Source organism: Dicentrarchus labrax, unplaced genomic scaffold (genome assembly GCF_905237075.1).
Source record: "Dicentrarchus labrax unplaced genomic scaffold, dlabrax2021, whole genome shotgun sequence".
NCBI classification, from domain to species: Eukaryota; Metazoa; Chordata; class Actinopteri; family Moronidae; genus Dicentrarchus; species Dicentrarchus labrax.
In genome coordinates this window covers 16552065-16571410 of record NW_026136722.1, presented here as the reverse complement: position 1 = coordinate 16571410, position 19346 = coordinate 16552065, and the positions used below count along the sequence as shown (strand labels likewise).

The 19346-nt window shown below is 41.6% G+C and overlaps 1 protein-coding gene and 1 non-coding gene across 7 annotated transcripts in view; one reads left to right on the top strand and one right to left on the bottom strand.

The window, feature by feature from the left end:
* Positions 1 to 16078, top strand: part of gjc1 (gap junction protein gamma 1) — a 44355-nt gene extending 28277 nt beyond the window's left edge. For 3 of the 6 annotated variants that reach the window (XM_051388371.1, XM_051388373.1, XM_051388376.1), the window contains one exon: positions 10380 to 16078. In XM_051388371.1, the coding sequence (XP_051244331.1) occupies positions 10434 to 11897 (1464 nt within the window). In that variant the 5' untranslated portion in view covers positions 10380 to 10433 and the 3' untranslated portion in view covers positions 11898 to 16078. Of the gene's footprint in view, positions 1 to 3082; positions 3383 to 3917; positions 4142 to 9215; positions 9437 to 10379 lie in introns of those variants that run through there. The other 3 variants (XM_051388372.1, XM_051388374.1, XM_051388375.1) reach the window with 3 other exon arrangements.
* On the bottom strand, positions 597 to 668 carry trnac-gca (transfer RNA cysteine (anticodon GCA)). Its single transcript has one exon. It is a non-coding gene; the product is annotated as a tRNA-Cys (tRNA).
* Positions 16079 to 19346: the final 3268 nt, after the last annotated feature.

The window sequence follows — 19346 nt, the reverse complement described above, 5'->3', positions numbered from 1 at the left end:
CTACATACTAGTCCCACACAACATATACTAATACAAAACATCAACATAATTAACTGCTTTATACTCACAGGAAGTTATATAATTTGTCCGACGTCCATCAAACTGCAACTTTAACAACTTCCCAAACACAAAAAGCTAAATGTCTTCCTTAAGAGTTAACACTTTTTCAAAAAACATCCACCCACTGCTTATTTATTTTTCTCCCAGCTATGAGCTCCCCTCTTTATACATTGCATTGTGGGAGAATAGTATCCAGTAAGAGCACGCTCAGAAATCTACCATATATAGTGTGTATAATGTCTGGTTTGAGTACACTTCATTGTGTCACTTTTACAAACTAAAAACCTGCTTAGCATTAGTCTGTAGTGTGGATTTTGGGATACACTGAGTCTGTCAGCATAAGAGAGCTGGTTTGGCTGAGGTGGAACTGCATCCAAGGAGCATCTGCTGCTGAAAAGTCTGCATCAACAATGTGACCCTTTGATGATCAAGCAAGAAAGAGAATTTCTATTGGACTGGCCAACAAGTCAAAGTTTTAATGTATTATATATTGTACATCTGGCTATATTTCTGCACTATAAGTTCTTTTTTTTAAAGGGGGACACCCAGAGTTGAACTGGGGACCTCTTGATGTGCAGTCAAATGCTCTGCCACTGAGCTATACCCCCTTGTGCCCATAACAAGCAGTGACAGTAACAGAGAGTTTTTATGTCAGCAGAAAATGAAAGCGATAAATCATTTCTACCCCTGTGCCGGCTGAGTCTGCAAACACGACCTCGACTGTGGCATAAACAAACACACGGACAGATAAAAAAAAAGTGACTTACATAGCGATTTAGTGTGTATTAATCACAAGTTAGAGTTTGAACACAGCGGGGTAACAAGAACTGAACTGTGGACTTTTTATTCTGCCGTCACTCAGAGCCACATGGGGAAGGCCCTTAATGGGATTAACTGTAAATAGCCGCCATCATTACTCTTTAGTAGTTATAACTATGAGTGTGTATTCGCAAGGCCAACACAAATTTGTTTTTTCTGTGATGGTTTTGGATAATCATTATTATCATCACATTTAGTGCTCTTGCCTATAAAAATCAGTCTGACTGAAGACTGAAGTGCTCCATAAAACCACTCAGATCAAAAGGGGTCAAATTATTCAAGGTTATTACCAAGATGACACATCCAAAAATGTTTTTAAAAAATCAGTACTTATCAACTTCACATTTCTGAAAAAAATGCTAACGTTGCGATAGCTTTACATTAAGGAAAAACATATTTAACAGAAGCTGTGGACTTTGAGCGACACAATATAAATTTAAAGAGGATTTATAGCCTCTGATTTCTCAGCACATGATCTGTGAAATGTGGAGATAGCCATTGGTCCGTTCATAAGACACAGATAAGAAAAAGAGGCTGAGATAGCGTGCAGTATTAATTTGAGCAACCACCGCTGGTGAGTGGATTTGGACAATATCAAACGAACATCTTAGCATTGTTTGGAGCGTGGCATGATTATGACTTTATGTGAGGGCATTAGGGAGGGAGCAGAGTGAGAAGGGCATGCAGAGGCTGAAACTGATGGGGAGGATTATGACCAACAGTCCATATTACTGCTAGAGGAAACTACATGTGGTTGTTTAGCACAGGGTCAGCTGATTATTTGGATATTTCCCCACTTTTATCTCAGAAAAAGTTCACAGTGTCCTCTCATGACTTTACTAACAACTTTCTTGATGAACTTCTGTCGTTAGATTTTATAGTTGGCAGCTCAGTTTGGAGACCCAAATCCACTGGCACTCACAACATGCAGCATGTTGGGCATCAATTATTTGTTGACTCATTGAACTTGGTATGAAAGTCAGTGCCAGTGTGTAGAATACTGTAAGTATTACCCATCTGACAATGGATTTTTGAGACAAAATACAGAAAAGTTTTTTATGGTTCAATCTAATTTTTTCACATAAGCACATAACTTATCCTGATCCTGATATAGGTCACATAAAGTTAAGTTTATAGTTAGGTATTATGAGCGAGATGTGTACGGAGCGGGGTTTTATAATTGAACAAGAGTCTCCGGAGGTTGGATTCCCAACTACGAAAGTCAGAAGAACCTCACCAAACCTGACCTTCAAATCCAAGATATTTCCAATATTCTGTTAATTAACACTTCTGTCTCATGAGTCTAATCATATCAGTCGTACACACTTTACTATCCAACTTATGCCTGTGGATGTTTTTGCATGTTTGTATGAGCAAAAATACAGCATAAAGCAACTAGTTTGTGCAAAATTTCAAAATAGTTGATGGTGATGGGCCGTCATTGCCATCCCTAGAAACACGTGTATGTGTAATAGCATCACTGTTGTTAAACGATAGCAAACATAACTCTGGTAATTCTTCATTGGCTGACATATGTATGTATGCCATATCTCCAGAAAGCTAATATCAGCCAATATATCCGTCTCTAGCTTGTATCGGAATTTAAAACCACATTTCCCATATTCCCATGCTTCATGTTGTAAGGGGGTTGCAAAAACAGCTTCTCCTTTTGTTTTATAGAGACTAAAAATCATCTCGTTGATGCTTCTATCGGGAGTTTGGTTTCACTAAAAACATCTGAGCTTGGTTACTTCAATTTAACACACATCAACCAATCACAAAGCTTTTCACTATGCTGATAAAATACTAATACTAAGTTATTCATTCAGGGTCTCCTGGTGTCATATGGCTGCATGAAGCACCTTTATAAACGTCATTATGGATGTTCGTTAACAGTGTTATGAAAGCACAAAGGCCAGATTTCTAATTGCTACCCTTATCCTTTCCTGAGCCTCGTCCTGTCGAGGTGATTTGAATATCTTTCACCTCCAAAACCACGTCCTTCTCCTCCCACCCTGTAGCTGTCTGTCGGTCCCAGACTTCCCCTCCCTTCTGCCCTCCGAGGGGTATTAAAATCCCACCACCTCCTCCTCATCCTCATCCCCACCACACATACAAACGCACACCCATCCCCACCCCCAACCATGACCCAGTTTGGAGGGGATAAGGGGGTAAGTGAGGACCATTGTAAGTACCACAGGGAGAGAGGCAAGATGCTCTGCCTCCCTCATTCCTCTCTCTTTCAGGAAGAGCTCACACTTGGTTAAGCACACACACTGAGGCTCTTCACGAGAGAGCGGCCGTGGAGACGTGTGTTTTGTTTTGAGTTTTTTTGCTGCCGGGATGCCGCTGATGATTTTAGGTCGGGGCTGTTTGATGTCAGCCGAGGTTAAGGGGTATGTAAAGGAGGCTAAGTGAGACGAGGAGACAGAGACAGAGATGAGGGGCCTCAGGTTGAGAGACAAAGGACACAGTACCTGGCATTTGGGAGAGAAGGAGTAGAGTGAGTATGCTGCTTCATCACTTTACTTCTCTGCTTGTTTGTTGACTGTATTTGCTTGTTTATTTTTTATTTAATCATTTGAAATTGACTTTAACTGATGACAAAAGGATATAAGCTTCATTTGTAACTGATCAGGTCTATCAGGAAGTCAAACCCCAGATCTTGTGACCAAAGGACAGATATTTCCTAAGTAAGGAGACATTGCAATGTCTTCCTGAACTTGTTCATAATCTTTCAGAGAACTTATTATCACTAACACTAAAAAGATCATTTACGTGTATTCTTTCTCGGGATGAAGCTGAATAAAAGGCACAGATGCACCCGGAGAGGCTGCTCCTGCCTCAGAGATTCATCCTGTAACATATGGAACTGGTTTGCCGTTGCGTTTCTTCCCTTCGGACACTGTTAATGAGGGAATTTTTTAGTTTCCCACGAATACAGAGGGAGAAATGCTCCTTCAGAACCCGCCTCCCCCCTGCGAAATGAAGAAGAATAGCTCATTCATCCATCTCAGCAAAGACTTCCTCGTCTCAAGAGTCTCTCACAGGCCGAGGTTCATGTTTGACCACGCAACCAAAATGTTCAGCAGCTTCTATTTTTGTCCCTCACCAGTGAGCTTTTCTGATTTGAATTTCTTTACGTCTTCTGCTACACATTTTATGAGCCAGAGGCCCAGAATGGGGTGCAACTGTCTACTCAACACTTTGGAATTTATAGTTTATTTGTGTTTCATGGCTGCATGCATTGATCACTCTGCAAGTAAGTTTCATGTCTGTGTTTGTGTGTGTCTGTGTAAATACATGCACCATACAATCTGGTAGGGATTAGTTTATGAAATGGATGTGATTAACAACACTGATAACCTTCTTTGTGAGTGAAGTCAACTTAATGCAAAGTCACTTTTGGCATGCATGTTTTTAATCACTTCAAGGACTCTTTTGAACAAAGTTGCAGCACAAAAAAAAGCAGACAACCAGAAAGTGTTGATAAGAAATCCACTTTTAGCTATGCTGGATTATTTTTTTTGGGGTGATTTGAATATCTCTGAGTGCCTAACAAAGGAGCTTATCCAGCCCCTTCAGAGTAGGAGAAGGGAAACCACAATATAAGAAACCCCCTGTGCTTTTTAAGCCGAGCATTTGCCGGCAGTCGGTCTTCCACACGCCGCTGTTATAGTTGTTATCTCTACTCACATCGTGAATTCACAGGCGGAGGCTGGTGACCTTTTTGTGACATAAATGTGTTGGTTTTATATGAGGTCTCTCCCCGCATCAAAACAGCCACGATTTAACCCACATATGACGATCCAGGGGGTTATCGTGCACAGATGTCTGGCCAGCGAGCAGATTAATTTGATTTGCAGTGTGTGTGTGTGGGACAAGGTGGAGGGCATCAGTAAAGCCTGAGGATGCTGCTGGCAGAACAGAGGCACAGGGCACTGTGGGAATGACCCTCAAATAAGGACAGTCAGGGGAACATCGGCCCCTACAGAACACAGTCAGAGGTCCCAGTCATTCCTCTTATATCTGTGGCTTACATTGTGCTAAAAGAGAGTATTAGGGCTTCTGGTGACTCGATCTGTTGTGACATTAACTTTAATGAGATAATGTTATAGACACCAAAATCATCCATGTATCTCTCATTGGCTTGGGGTTACACTGATGTCAGATTCTTTTAATTAATAAAAAAGAAGAACTATTGGCTACATATGTCACTCAGACAAGACTTCATCGTGCCAGATTTTTTTTATTTCATCTCAATCAATTATTAGCTACATTGTCCATTTTTCACAATGAAGGTGTTTTTATGATTAAAGACAGCATATAAAATCTCGGTGGTGAGGACGGCTTCAAACTGCCGCCGCCGGTTTGGGACTTCCTTTGGTCGGGAGCTTCACCGATTAAATTTTCGTTGAGGGTTTCTGTTAAGATCAAAAGTAAAAAAAAGCAGTGTAATTAACCTTACTCTCATTTACTCTCTACCCTCACTTTCCGACTTTGCCTCACTGTCGGCCACAAAATTGTACTTTGACTGCTGAATATGTTTCAGCAATAAAATGTCTAAACCCTTTTCTCTGTGAATCGAAAAGTTTTGAGTTAACAGGTGTTTTAGTAATAAAAGCCGATACATCCAGAGTAGACATTAATAGTTCTTCCTGAATTAATAATCTCTTTTTATGTTACTCAAGCTAATATATTGTGCAACATTCATGCCATTTTCTGAGATACTATAGCGAGAGATAAAAGCACTGAAGCAAAAAAGTTAATCAACTTAATACTGTAACATGTGGCCATTAGGCAAAACTGCATATGGGACTTCTGAACATGTGACAAAACGATTCAGTAGCAATCAACCATACACTATCGTTCCTGTTTCCCTTTTTAAAGGATCAAAGTGATGGTAGCGAACACAGCTAAAAAAGTAATTGCTACTGTAGTTGCCGAAGTTTTCTCACTGAATGCTGAAGGGCTTAATATAATTCAGTGGTCATTTAACGGGATGTTTTGTACCACCATGGTGATGCAGACAATCTTTTTCAAGTGAGAGACTGCAGGGAAAGCCGAAATCATTAAAAGTTGCAGACAAGCCTCATAAAGCACTGTACTGAAGCAAAGACGCAATCATATTCACATAAAAGTGGAAAGTCAAGATGAAGAGTGCTTTACAGGCAGCAGATCAGCAGGATCAGGGTGAAATTAATGTTGGCTGAAGGAAGCGCTGACAGATTCTTTTACTGGATCTGCTTTTAAGATCTTTTACAATTACTTTAAAAACTGTAAAATACATCTAATTGATAATTAGCATGATGATAAAAGCAGACTGAGAAAATGTGCTGTACTGACGTTCATAGTGGAAAAAGAACATCTGTGCTGTGAGCTGACTGACAGATAGCGGCTGCCGCATCTGTGCGGATGTTTATACGAGGTTAGCAGAAAAGCAGAGACAAAATAATCCTAAAAATAGCAATGAAATGTTTCAATAACTCAGTGACCACACAATACGTTCATTGATGTTATGTACAATAATAGTTTTACGTATGCTGCGTTTCATTTGTCTGTAAATGTACATGTTAGTATGCTTCACTTGATGAAAGTTCATCCAGAGGCTAATAAAGCTACCCTTACATACTCTCATTAGAGCTTTTGTGTTCCCTTTACTTTATGTTCATTATCCAAACTGCCCTTAGCCTGTGTTTATTAATATAAATGTGGCTTTGTGTGTGTGCGTGCGTATGTGTTTATACATGGATCTGCATATATCAAAGCCACGCAGGAATATGTAATATGTAGACAAACAGTTTAGAGGCAGAGAGAGAGGAGATACAGACAAATCATTTTAATTTCAAACTCCCCTTCATTAACAGTGCAGTTTATTAACAGTCCGGCAAACAGTCCAACACAGAGAGACTCTACACACTAGCCGTTTTTAACACAACATCTCGAGTATGCCACCCTGCATTTCATTTGCAAGAGGATGTGACAAATAAAACCTTAAAATCTTGATCAAACAGATCACGCAGTAACACCAAATAAATAAATACATTAAATTACACAAAAATAAATCTATTCATTCTACATGAGATAACAAGACACCACTAAATAATCAGAAATATAACTACATATTCTGGTTAATATATACATCTACATGTGCATTACATAGCATTAAAACTCCAACTCCAACCGATACAGAAACCATGACCTGGTGCACCTGTTATGTACCTCCACCTGTTGCTGCACAGAACTCCCCTAGATGATGCATGCAGTTACAGCACATCTCCCTGTTACACAATTACAGCCCTCATCCACCTGCAGTGGTCCCCTGCACGGGTGGGGGGGAGGGGTTTGTCCCGTAGTGGGCTCATTCCCCTGGTGTCCCTCCCAAGCCCGGGGGCCCCCTCCAGCTGGAGCGCTGTGTCCACATCATGAGTCACTGCTGTGAATAAGGAGCACCTCAGCTAACCCTGGTGCCGTGTTCCTCATAGTCATGGTGCTTTTTTGTAGCGGGACACTGTTGCTCTACTCTGCATGCTTTTTGAGGCTGTTGCACGTGTGTGAGTCTGTCTATGTACTATATCTGGACGCGAGTCTCTGTGGATCCCGAGGAATGAAAGCCAGTGACTGAGGGGATCCCTCTAGTGACGCTAACTGTATCTGTAAGTGTCTGTTTGATTCGGCGCGTGAGGTCGTGATGTGGAGAGTTCGCCCCTTAGGAACTGATCTTGTTGACCCTTGACCTTGTACTGTTCTGGTAGGGCTATGAGCAATGTCACAGGCTCAGATGTATCAGAGAGGATGATAGTTTGATGACCCGTGATTACACAGTCGTGACCTTTTGGGCTGATGGCTATAGAGCCATTGATCCTGAAAGTTATTCTCTTTCAACACTCATTAGTAGCGTCCTATTATATAAAATCACGGTGGGATTACACTGAAGGGAGATTTATTTCCTTTCCTGACTTCAGCAACATGGTGTGCTTTTTGATGTTTTCACGTGGGACATGATTTCCACCAATTTGCTGTTCATCGTTTATATCAGAGTGAGAGACAGAAAGCCTGCCTGCTGTGTCTGTGCGGTGCTATTCGGGGGGCTGACTCACCCCAGTAACTTAATGCACAGAGTCAGCTCCTTACCCCTAACTGCCCCACTAGCTCCTGCAGACATAAATTGGATGAGAAAGCAAAATGCCAGGTTATATGTGGCTGAGGTAGCAGAGGAGTATTAAGCCGAAGTAGCCGTGCGCCTTGGCTGGAGCATCCCTTGTGGTCAGGTGGGAGTGTGACAGTTCCTGGTGCACAATCTACCTAAGAACTCTACAAAGTTAATACAAGGCTTAATTAAAGGACACACGGAATTTCCTTAAGGACTGTATTCAGCTGGGTCTCCAGTGTCTTCAGTGCCTATCGAACACACAGAGCTTCTAAATTCTAATAGAGATCCAATGGTTTTGTGAATTTTGAAGAAATATGTATAAAAGTATGCACAAGACATGTAAAATATTTCCATTTAAGCCAGTGGTGTAGCCTCAAAAACATGGAAACATGGTGTTTTAGAGTTGGAACATATAGACAGAACATGCAGAAAACTATATGTTAAGAATTATATTTTGCCTTTAATATGAATACACCCAGAGTAGATTCAGAAGAAGTTAAAAGATGTTTTATATGAGGAAAATGTAATGTAAGGCAATATATAATCAAACACACTTATTACTCATGTTATTGTTATGTACAAAATTCATAATCTACTCCCAAATTAAACAAATCAGAATAGATATAACAATTTATTTGATATAAAAATGTCAATACAAAAAATACTGTATGACAAATAACAAATAATCCATAAAGTCCAATAAATTACCTCTTAAATTGCAGTTTTAATAAAAATAATACAGAAAAAAATGCAGTAGATAGAAAACGTAGAAAAAGACTTTTCTTAACCCAGAGCATTAAACAACAGAATAGACTTATGTTAAATCAGAGCAGAATTAAAGCAAAACAGCCAGCTGTGTGTCTGTAAGTTAATATGGATATTATTATTGGAAGGAAAACTGTGCAGCACAGTGAGAGTTATGTAAATAAATACAGTGATGTAATGCAGGAAAAGAGAGACAGAGCTTGATCATGGAAGGACACCGTTATGACTCTGTTTGCTTGTGGCAACCTTTCACTCAGCTCCGGCCATTTGCTGCTTACTCATACATGTCGGTCACAGACACTCACAGTTAACACTCTCACATGGACTTTTCTGCTTGGTCTGATTGCAGGATTGAACACAGCTCAGGCCTCTTAGTGCATGTCGGTAATATGCGTACTGGAGAGTGCATGTACACACAAAAAATTCCTGACATCCACCTCCTGCGTCCCAGTCATGTCCTTATATGGTCAAAGTGATCAATATGACACATGTTTCATCGCGAGCCTCCTTCAAAACATTCCCGCCCTCTCTGCTTCTACTGGAGACACAAAGCAGAGGGCTGGGAGCTCCTTCTCATCTCCTCCGGTGAAATTTTCCCTCTCGCTGCAGCTCCCTCCGACTAAGCTCTCAACCTGCTTGGTAAGGATATCGTCCCTGGAAGCCCTTTAAACCCCAAACTAAGCTAGTATTCATGGTTGGATTTTCCTCTCAGTCTAGCTGACAATAAGCCTTGCACCATTGCAGCTTCATAAGGGGAAAAGTTCTGTGGAGGTGTCACACTCATCCCCCAAAGCCGCCCTGAGGGACAGCAGTGTTTGGGTTCAGCTCCACTGCCCGAGCTAATGTGGGTCTGCTGTCTGACTCCCCGCTCCAACGGTTTGTGCCCGGCCACCTGCTGATTCTGCTGGTTTGGATGGACTGCCTGGAGCCCAAACCTAACCTACATAGGCAACATGTCCCTCTTCCTAAACTGTGCCCAGACACACACACACATACAGACATGCACATAAGCACAGCACAATGCCATTTACCTCTCAACCAGAACAAACCAGTCAAGTTAATACAATCCCGAAAACTGCACCTCACACAGAAGAAGGCTCGCTAAGAGGATTTATTTCTTCAAAAAGAGATAGGCTGTTAAATAAAGTGTGTGTGTATTTGATGATAGCAAATTCCCTATTTGGATTATTTCGTCTCCTTCTCCGTGCTGCTTGATGGTATTTTTTAATACCGATATCCTCTTTCCACCCTGTTTGGTCTTCTAATTCCCTAAAAAGCCCGAACTTGACAGCAAGCTCACTGTGGAACTGAGCTCCTAATTCAGTGTGTGTGTGTGTTTGTGCTGCAAGAAGCAACAGATCAAATTAAAGATATATTGATTGCCTGAGCGCAGAGAGGAACACTTATTTTAATTAAAGCAATTATTATGTCACCCCTTTTCACATTTTGTCACTGAACTTGCAGAACTAATACTGTTTCCTCAGGGACTGAACTGACTAGAAAAATCTGCACGAATCTTACTACTTTGCATTAATGGTGTCTTTCTTTTTCTCCCTCTTTCTTCCTCCTTTACTTACTCCAGAGTCTGTGAAAAGGTGAGAGAGGGACACTGTCTGCCCCACTGTCCAGCGACACCATGAGCTGGAGCTTCCTCACGCGGCTGCTGGAGGAGATCCACAACCACTCCACCTTCGTGGGGAAGCTGTGGCTCACCGTGCTCATCGTCTTCCGCATCGTTCTCACTGCCGTTGGGGGAGAGTCCATCTACTACGACGAACAGAGCAAGTTTGTCTGCAACTCGGGCCAGCCGGGCTGCGAGAATGTCTGCTATGACGCCTTTGCCCCTCTTTCTCACGTCCGCTTCTGGGTCTTCCAGATTATCTTGGTGGCAATGCCTTCTCTCATGTACATGGGCTATGCTGTGAATAAGATCGCACGATTAGATGAAGCCAAAGGAGGAGGTGGTTCTGCTGCAGTTAGAACAGGAGGAGGGGGCTACACGCACAGGAAGCCCAGGAAAATCTGCTTTGGAGCACGGCAGCACCGGGGCATCGAGGAGACCGAGGAGGACCAGGAGGATGATCCCATGATCTATGAGGTGCCAGAGATCGAGCCCCCAAAAAGGCCACGGGATCCACTGCAACCCACACCCAGACCGAAAGTCCGGCATGACGGGCGCAAGCGTATCCAAGATGAGGGACTGATGCGGGTCTATGTTTTGCAGCTGGTGACTCGTACAGTGCTAGAAGCAGGCTTCCTTGCAGGCCAGTATTTGCTGTATGGGTTCCGTGTGACGCCTGTGTTTGTGTGCTCAGGGAAACCTTGTCCCCACAGCGTTGACTGCTTTGTGTCCCGACCTACAGAGAAGACCATCTTCCTGCGCATCATGTACGGTGTCACTGTCCTTTGTCTCACGCTTAATGTTTGGGAGATGCTCCACTTGGGGATTGGCTCCATCTGTGACATTCTTCGCCGTCGGCGCTGCCCACCTCAGGAGGATGAGTACCAGTTGGGCTTGCTGGGCACCAACGGGGGTGTGGAGGGCTCAGTAGGGGGGCCAGGGCCTGAGGCAGGTTCTGAGGGAGGGGTGGGTGGAGATGGAGCTGCCGATTACGTGGGTTACCCCTTCTCGTGGAATACCCCATCGGCTCCACCTGGCTACAACATTGTGGTAAAGCCAGAGCAGATGCCCTACACGGACCTTAGCAACGCTAAGATGGCATGCAAGCAGAACCGGGCAAATATTGCTCAAGAGGAGCAGCAGCAATTTGGTAGCAATGAGGATAACTTCCCCACTGGAGGGGAGGCCCGTGTGGCTTTGAACAAAGACATGATCCAGCAAGCTCATGAGCAGCTGGAGGCGGCCATCCAGGCCTACAGTCAGCAGCACCGGGCAGAGGAGCAGCTTGGGGACAACCAGGATGACAAGCCCCAAAGTAACATCATCCAGGCCCAACCGCAGCCTCAGCCTCAGCCTCAGGCTCAGAAAGAGCGCAAGCATAGATTCAAGCACGGGAAAGGAGGCAGCAGTGGAGGAGGCAGCAGCAGCAACAGCAGCAGCAGCAAATCAGGAGAGGGCAAGCCCTCTGTATGGATTTAATCCCAGAACAGTGACATGTATTGAAACCATGTATATATTAGAGACTGGATGACGAGCTGCTGCAATCTTCCTTGGATATTTAAACACCACTGTGCCTTAAAGAATCCTGCAAGCTGGAGAAGATGTGTGTTTGTGTACTAAGGTGTGTAAAACCCGTGATGTTGCAGCTGACGATTTGTGTTGTCTGGGCTATCACTGTCTAGCTTGAAACATCACACCAACACAAACTGTAATAGGCTACAGTCTGTCGTTTACATGTCTCGTTCTTCTCAAGTCCTAAAGCAGATTTTGACCTCTGATGTCTTCCCGTTCATCCTTTCTTAGGGATTTGAACTTTGGAAAATTACTGAATGATAATGAGTTCTGTTGCAAATCAGATTGATCCCAGATTTGGCTTAGCTCATTTTCGGGCCGCTCCTCTGCAAAGACACTGTCTCCATTATAACATTGGCATCCTAATTCTTGGGACAAAATACAATGACATCCAAATGAAGTATCATCATAACACAAAGGCAAAGGGATGCCATATCATCACTATGCCTTGGCAAGCTAAAGCTACGACTTCGTACTATGGTATGATGTTACCATGGCACGTCATTACAACATAAATGCAATAAAATGAAACATAATTCAGTGGCGGCGCCTAAAACAATGACTTTATGATGCGGTGAGAACATCACCTTCCTGAAGGCTGTGTCCTGTCAGTCATGTTCTGTCTGCTTTTTCTCCAGTGTCACAGTGTTATGTTGCTGTGACTTTGCAATTGACAGTGTGTTTGTATATGTTTCATGTGTTCTTTTTTTTCATGTGTGCTACACCAGCTGCTGCTCAGAAACCGGTGAGTACAAGCAGGTGGCTTTTTATCCATCTGAACTTTGCTGAGAGAAAATGTTCTTTATAACAAGGTGCATAAACAATCCAGTTTTTATACCTTACTCTTCAGCTTCTTAGTTTCTCTCTCTGTCTCTTCATGGCTATTGAGCAAGGCTGCTCCGCACTCCACTGGTGGTCCATCTGCCTTGTAGTTGACTGCCACCTGGTGGTATCTTCTACAGGCCTTTCTGTATTGGAGAGTAGATACCAGTTGCCAATGCTACCTGCATCCAGCAACACCTTAACCAGCTGTAGTGTTCCTTTTCTATTGACAAGCCTCGTGTCAGTTGAGTCTTCCCTACACGTTCAGTGTTAGATGCACAAGGCTGCAATATCACCACGTTGTAATGGAAAAGGTTTAAAGCCATTACTATAATATAGTGAGACCAAACACTGTTTGTGTGATGCAAGTGTCAGTGCCAAGATCTTATGCTAGGCTGCTATGAAGCCTGGTTGTTTGTAGCTTTGGAATACTGTGGCCATGCTACTCCAGTTGTGGAAAAATGCCTACATGAGACCAACCCTTTTGTAAAAGCCACTTGTTTTTTGTATTACAGTATGTACGTATTGCTTTTTGGAATGGGATTTAAAATAGCAAACTCGAAAACTGAGTCAATTTTTATGTTCGAGCCAGTGTTTTATATGAAAACACTCTTTTTTCAATAAAGTTTTTTTGTAAAATAAAGTAAAAGAAAGCAAGTTCTTTTAAAAATGAAACAGCTGTATGGATATTTATGGTTATTGTGTTTTAAATTGCCTTCCAATTGTAAAAAATGTGAAATATGACATAGTATATTTTTATAAAATGTCGGCTACAGTGACTTAATGACGTAAAGAGAAAAAAAAGCCAGACTTTTCCTTGTATGTTACAGTATCAGTATTTAATGTATGTGGCAACCCTCTGGGTTGTGTTTTAATAAACTGTGTTGCTCCTTTTTCAACATTGTTCTGAGATCTGCTGAACAGCTGTATGGACACAAACTGACCAATAGAATCAGTTGTGGGGGAAAGGACATAACAAGTGCCAAATTATTCAAACCATTACAAACTTTGCCCCGCAGTAGCTTCCCAAACAATCATTTATGGGAGAGGGAGCAAATCTGAAGAGCTTGAACATTATGTTCTTGACACAATGAATCTCAACCTGAAAGACCTTTCCCAGAAAAAACAATGAACTAACTGAACAAATCATCAACCACGTGAAGTTGTGAGACTGGACACTGTGTACAATACAACAGGGTTATGAAGTAGAAAGAGTCTTTCTGATTTGTGTGTTCACCATCAGGCTCCACAAGCCTTTTCAACAAGCCAGCCAGTCAGCCAGCCAGCAGACAGTCATAAATCTCCAGAAGTACTCCAGTCAGTCGCTCACCAGAGCAGTGATTGACACTGGCTCTACTCGCGCTGCTCTGTTGCCAATAAGCCACAGGTGATTTAGATTTTCCCAGTTAGTGTCAGTCTCTTCCCCTGAAGGCCAATCAGCCCTCATCAAATTCTCCCCCAGTGAGCAAAGTTTCTCAACTAAAGTATTAACTGCTGTTTTTTGAAAAGAAGGAAACAAGCTGAAGTATAAATGGATAACAGGCAGCTGGTGATGCTTTGCAGTGAGAGCCAGCTGGGGCCACTAGAGGGCGACTTCCTGTCAAAGGAGGGAGCACTTCAGAGAGTGAGGAAGGGGCGTTTTTAAGGACGTGCCATGGGGGTACTCAAAGACCCCATCTGCTCAGAGTCTGCATGACTGGCAGCTTGGCCTTACATCTCCAAAACTATTCTAGGTTATGGCTCAGACGTGTCTGTTTTCAGGAAAAAGTAAGGAATTCGGGCAGCTATCCAGGTCAAAAGAATTACCCTGTGGCACAGTTATGTGCTTGTGTGGTCCTGTTTTCTTTTGTCTATTGAGTGGCTGCGAAAGAAAGGTAGAAACAAAGTGTGCTCACTAGACAGAAATGGCTTTTACAACTATTTTTTTGTAGGGTTTACTCTCCTCTGCATATTATCGCTGTCTTGTGAAAACCATGGGTTTCAAAATGTATTTTCTAAAACTTCAAGTAAAAGCAGGGTCCCAATTAGACGCAGGTCCCCTTTCTTAGACTGGTGTGGCTATACATGTTTGAGAAATAAACTGTCTCAATTAGACGCCTGGTCTGAATTTTATAGAAGTTCTAAGCTGCTTAGATCGCCTAAACAAATGTTTAAACTTTTGTTGCTCAATCAGTTAGATTCTCCACAATTCATTCAGTTAATTTTAATGAAATCATGAGCACCAAGTGTATCAACTAATCAAATGAATGACTCGTAATTGATGTTATTCGATAGCTTAGGTTTTACCTATTTTTATACCTTTTATATTTACACTGGTTTAAATGAACAATTAAATAGTATTTGCCATATTTGCTGAGCAAGAGTTTTGTGCAAAAGGAATTAAAGATGCCAGTCCCAAATGTAGGCAGGTTGAGTTCAGTGATTGAAGCAAAGAAAATGCTATTAATCAAAGTTTTACAGTAATTCTGTGTGATTCTTTAAGGATTTACAGCTAAAACATGCTAATAAATGCAGCACTGAAAGTATGCAGGAATTCAACAACAACAACAAAAAAATACATGACACAGAATCACCTAAATTTGAGTTTCACTTGACAGTGACAATATGCTTTGAGCACCGATACATCTAAAGGTGGAGACACACTTTGGAACTGAAAGCCATTTGATCCTTTTCCTAGCAACTGAAGGAATTATAAGTGAAAGAAAAAGTTATTCTTCAAAGCTGCAGGTGTGATGCTGCTGTTCACAGCTACAGCAGGTTTGGTGTCATCGTTTATTAGGTTAACTGTGTTGGAACAATGCTCACATGGACAGTTACTCCTTTGTGATTTATCCCTGTACTGTACATTAACACAGACGGAGAATTAAAACCGGTTGTATCAGATGAAGTCTTTTGTGGGTCTATTCATCAGGGATACCACAATGTCCACCCTCAGCATCTGTCTGTCTGTATTTAAAACAATGTCTGTGTTCAGAAGAAAGGCTGTAGTGAGGCCTTGTTGTTTCCCTACATGTTTCTTATAATCACCCATGTGGGATGTGACAATAAAACCAGTGGTATTACCAGTACAAACTCTGATTCATACATGCATTTGTGTGTTTGTGTGTTTTTCTATGCCTTTTTGTAAAATGTACATTTCTTTGAGTGCCATTCTGGTATCCCCCCGGCAAAGATTTGTTTTCATATTCTTTGATGAATTCATTTGATTTGCATGTAAAAGACCTATTTTCCTACAAAAATAAATCAGAAAATGCATATTGATTAAAGTCTCTGCATCTTTTGTTTGGGCTCCGTACGAAGAAACAAAAAAAGTCCAAAAACATGAGGAAATAAAAGGCTTTCCCACTCTTGAAACGTTGAGTATTGTCCTATTCTTGTTGTCAGATTGAGATCTGTGTCTGATTTTGATTGGTGGAGAACAGGGGGGTCTCTGCAGTCCTATCAGGAGAATTACAGTCACACAGGCTGATGTTGTGTCACTGGCAGGAACAACACAGGAGACCGAAGAGATGTCACTTCAGCTCATGTCAGCTGTGTCATTTTGTTTGTCACTTTGGCAGTTCATTCGGTGACAGTTGAACTTCAGCTGCTGATGAGAGAACAACTGAGTCTGTGAGGCTTTAAATTACATTAATGCATTACGAGCTTAATGTTTGTTCCGATTAGCCACTGATGTTGGGAGCTGAACTGTCCTTGATAATGCAATCTCACCTCTTCAATCAATCCAGACTGAACAGGAACAGGAATGTTTAGAAAATGTAATGTCCTCTCTCTTTTTTTCCACCAAGTTTTCAGTCTGTTGTCATTAGTTCACAGCCAAACTGCCCGGAGAATAAATATCCAAGATGGAAATGGAAAGTATGTTTTTGTCATTCTCTGAAAAAAAAAAAAACTTTCCCTGGAGAGACAAGCCAGTGGGAATGAACAGAGTGCTGCAGCTGGATGTACAACGAGGTCACTGCCGATATGAGAGGACTCCCACGAGCAATGTCTGGGATGGCAACTTGTGGCAGCGGGCTATTTTCTCCAAAAAGAAACAAACATTTCATCCCATTAATGGCCTAATTGGCCGGGTGCACTAACCCTACACAGATGTCTTTTCAGAGACAGTGTACACATGCTACCATTATTAATTTTGAGACAAGCGAAAAAGGAGCAGGACAAAAACTCGCTCCAGTACTCAGTACAAAGCTTCTCTGGTTAGTTTTTCCTGTTGAAGCATCATCCAGATGTTAGCGTGTCTCGTCCATCCAGTGACTGTGGGATGCCCTGCAGCAGGACACGCAGGAGTAACCTAGTGAAGTGGAAGGTGCAGTAATGTAAAGGCCACTGATATCACAGCTGTGTCAAATTTGGAAAAATGTGCCTCTTGATAAGAGCAAAAGCCTTCTCCTGTTTTACAGGTTGGTGGTGTTTTAAAACTTGTATAACTACCTACACTTGTTGTTATACATGTAGATGAGATGCTAGATCGATTTTGTAAGAGTACTGAATATGTTTGAATGGTTTTCTGAACAAGTGGCAAACATACAGTTTCTCTGTGTGTCGCGTGTGGCCCAAGGTGCCTGTATACTTTTTTTTGTTGTGACCAAACCACGTCGAAGTTTCTGGCTCCAGCGCATTTTATGTTGGGTTAAAAATTATTCTTTGGTACAGTATTTTGTTACCTGTGTAAATAAATTGAATGCTACAGTCATATATATGTATATTGCAAACAGTTAAGATGGTTACACTTTGCAAGTCTTCAGCTCATGCATTTCTCCTGAACCAACCCTGTCATAAAGAGCAATATGCTAGTTTCTTGTTATTTGCACTATGAGTGAGATTAAATAAGGGAATATGTGAGGACCAATACATTTTATGTGTTATGGTACTGTTTTCAGAAGATGTGAACTAAATTGTAGCTCAGTTAATTAACTGAATGAGGATGTATTAATGCAGTTGTATACTGAACTCAGAATTACTCTTTATGAAGAATTGGAAAATGTTTGTTTTATTCAGAAGTAAGAACATTGTGCTATAACTAGCCTATATGTATTTTGGTTTTGGTTTTGATATTGTGGATGTTGTATTATTGAATGACATTTGAATATGGAAAGACAAAATGCAGTAAAAAGGATAAAAGAGAAAAAGAAAAGAGATATTTTGCAAATTGGTTAATAAGGATTCTGCTGAGCGAAGCTACACAGAACAGAAGCAACGGTCGCCTGTCTCATTCTTTCTCCTGTTTTACAGGAGAACCTTATCTGTTTACAGGTACTCTGTCTGAGACCTGTTACACAAACACAAAAAACTTTTTTTCTGATAAATATTTATTCACTGATTCACTTTAACCTAATTTCCCCTCTCGTCTCGTGCTGTTCAAGAAAAAACTAAATCCCAAACATTCAAACGGTTCAAAAGATTGGCTCACCAAGAGTTCTCAATATTGGTCATCTACAGTTTGTAAATAATTAGTCTGGATGACAAAAATCACTGTTAAGACTTTAGAAGTGTCAGCATAAAAGGCAATACTCCCAGTTGTTCAAGACCCACCCAAGTCTACATGCAAATGTTACAAAAGAAAGCTTACCAGAAGGTTACAATTTTCACCCAAAGTGCACAATTCACAATCATTACATCACCTTACATTGGAGTTAATTAAAGGTCCAGTGTGTAACATTTAGGAGGATCTATTGTCAGAAGTAGAAAATAAAAGTCCTCTTCTACTGAGGCTGGCATGTGTAAACACCATGTTTCTACAGTACCCAGAACGGATGAAACAAACTCTGGCTCGGAAAGCTTTGAAGGCGAGTTATTAGGGATGGGAATCGAGAACCGGTTCTTCTTCAGAACCAGTGCCCAGTGAATCGATTCCTTGGAACCATTAGCGTGCCTGCTTAACGATTCCGCTTATCGGTTCCGCTCGCTGCAAGAAACATCAACAGTATGATGTTTATTAGACCTATGTAATCTGAATTGGAAGGCCACGTTGTCATGAGCTGTATCTTGTATATTTATTATGAGCTATGTGGTATGTGTATGCACCTTTATGTAATCTGCTGGAAAAACATTCAAATTTAAAACCAGATCATACCAAACAAATATCTGCTTGCGTGTCCCTGTGTATGCAAGGTGTCCTCCTTTTTGATGTGAAGGAAATGGCCACCCTATTTCAGTCTGTGTTTTTAGTTTTTATGGCACATAATGGCGGTTGGGCTTAAAAAGCCAAACATTTGTTTCTTTGTCTGGACCAATTAATGTGAACATTAACAATTTCCTAATCCTAAGGCACTCTTGATAATCTTTCAAGGCACACACTAGCGTGCCATGGCATGCTGGTTGAGAAACACTGCCCTAGGCTATGGGTCCCTGGACTTTACTTTGAGAAGTAGCTCACCTACTTTTAGGTTTGTTCTGAGGTTGCAACACATAATTTGTGTATACTCTGTGCTGTGTCTTCTGATCAGATATTAAAGCTTGTACTTATTCCCTCACCCAATGAGAATCGATAAGAGAATCGATAAGAGAATCGATAAGAGAATCGATAAGGAA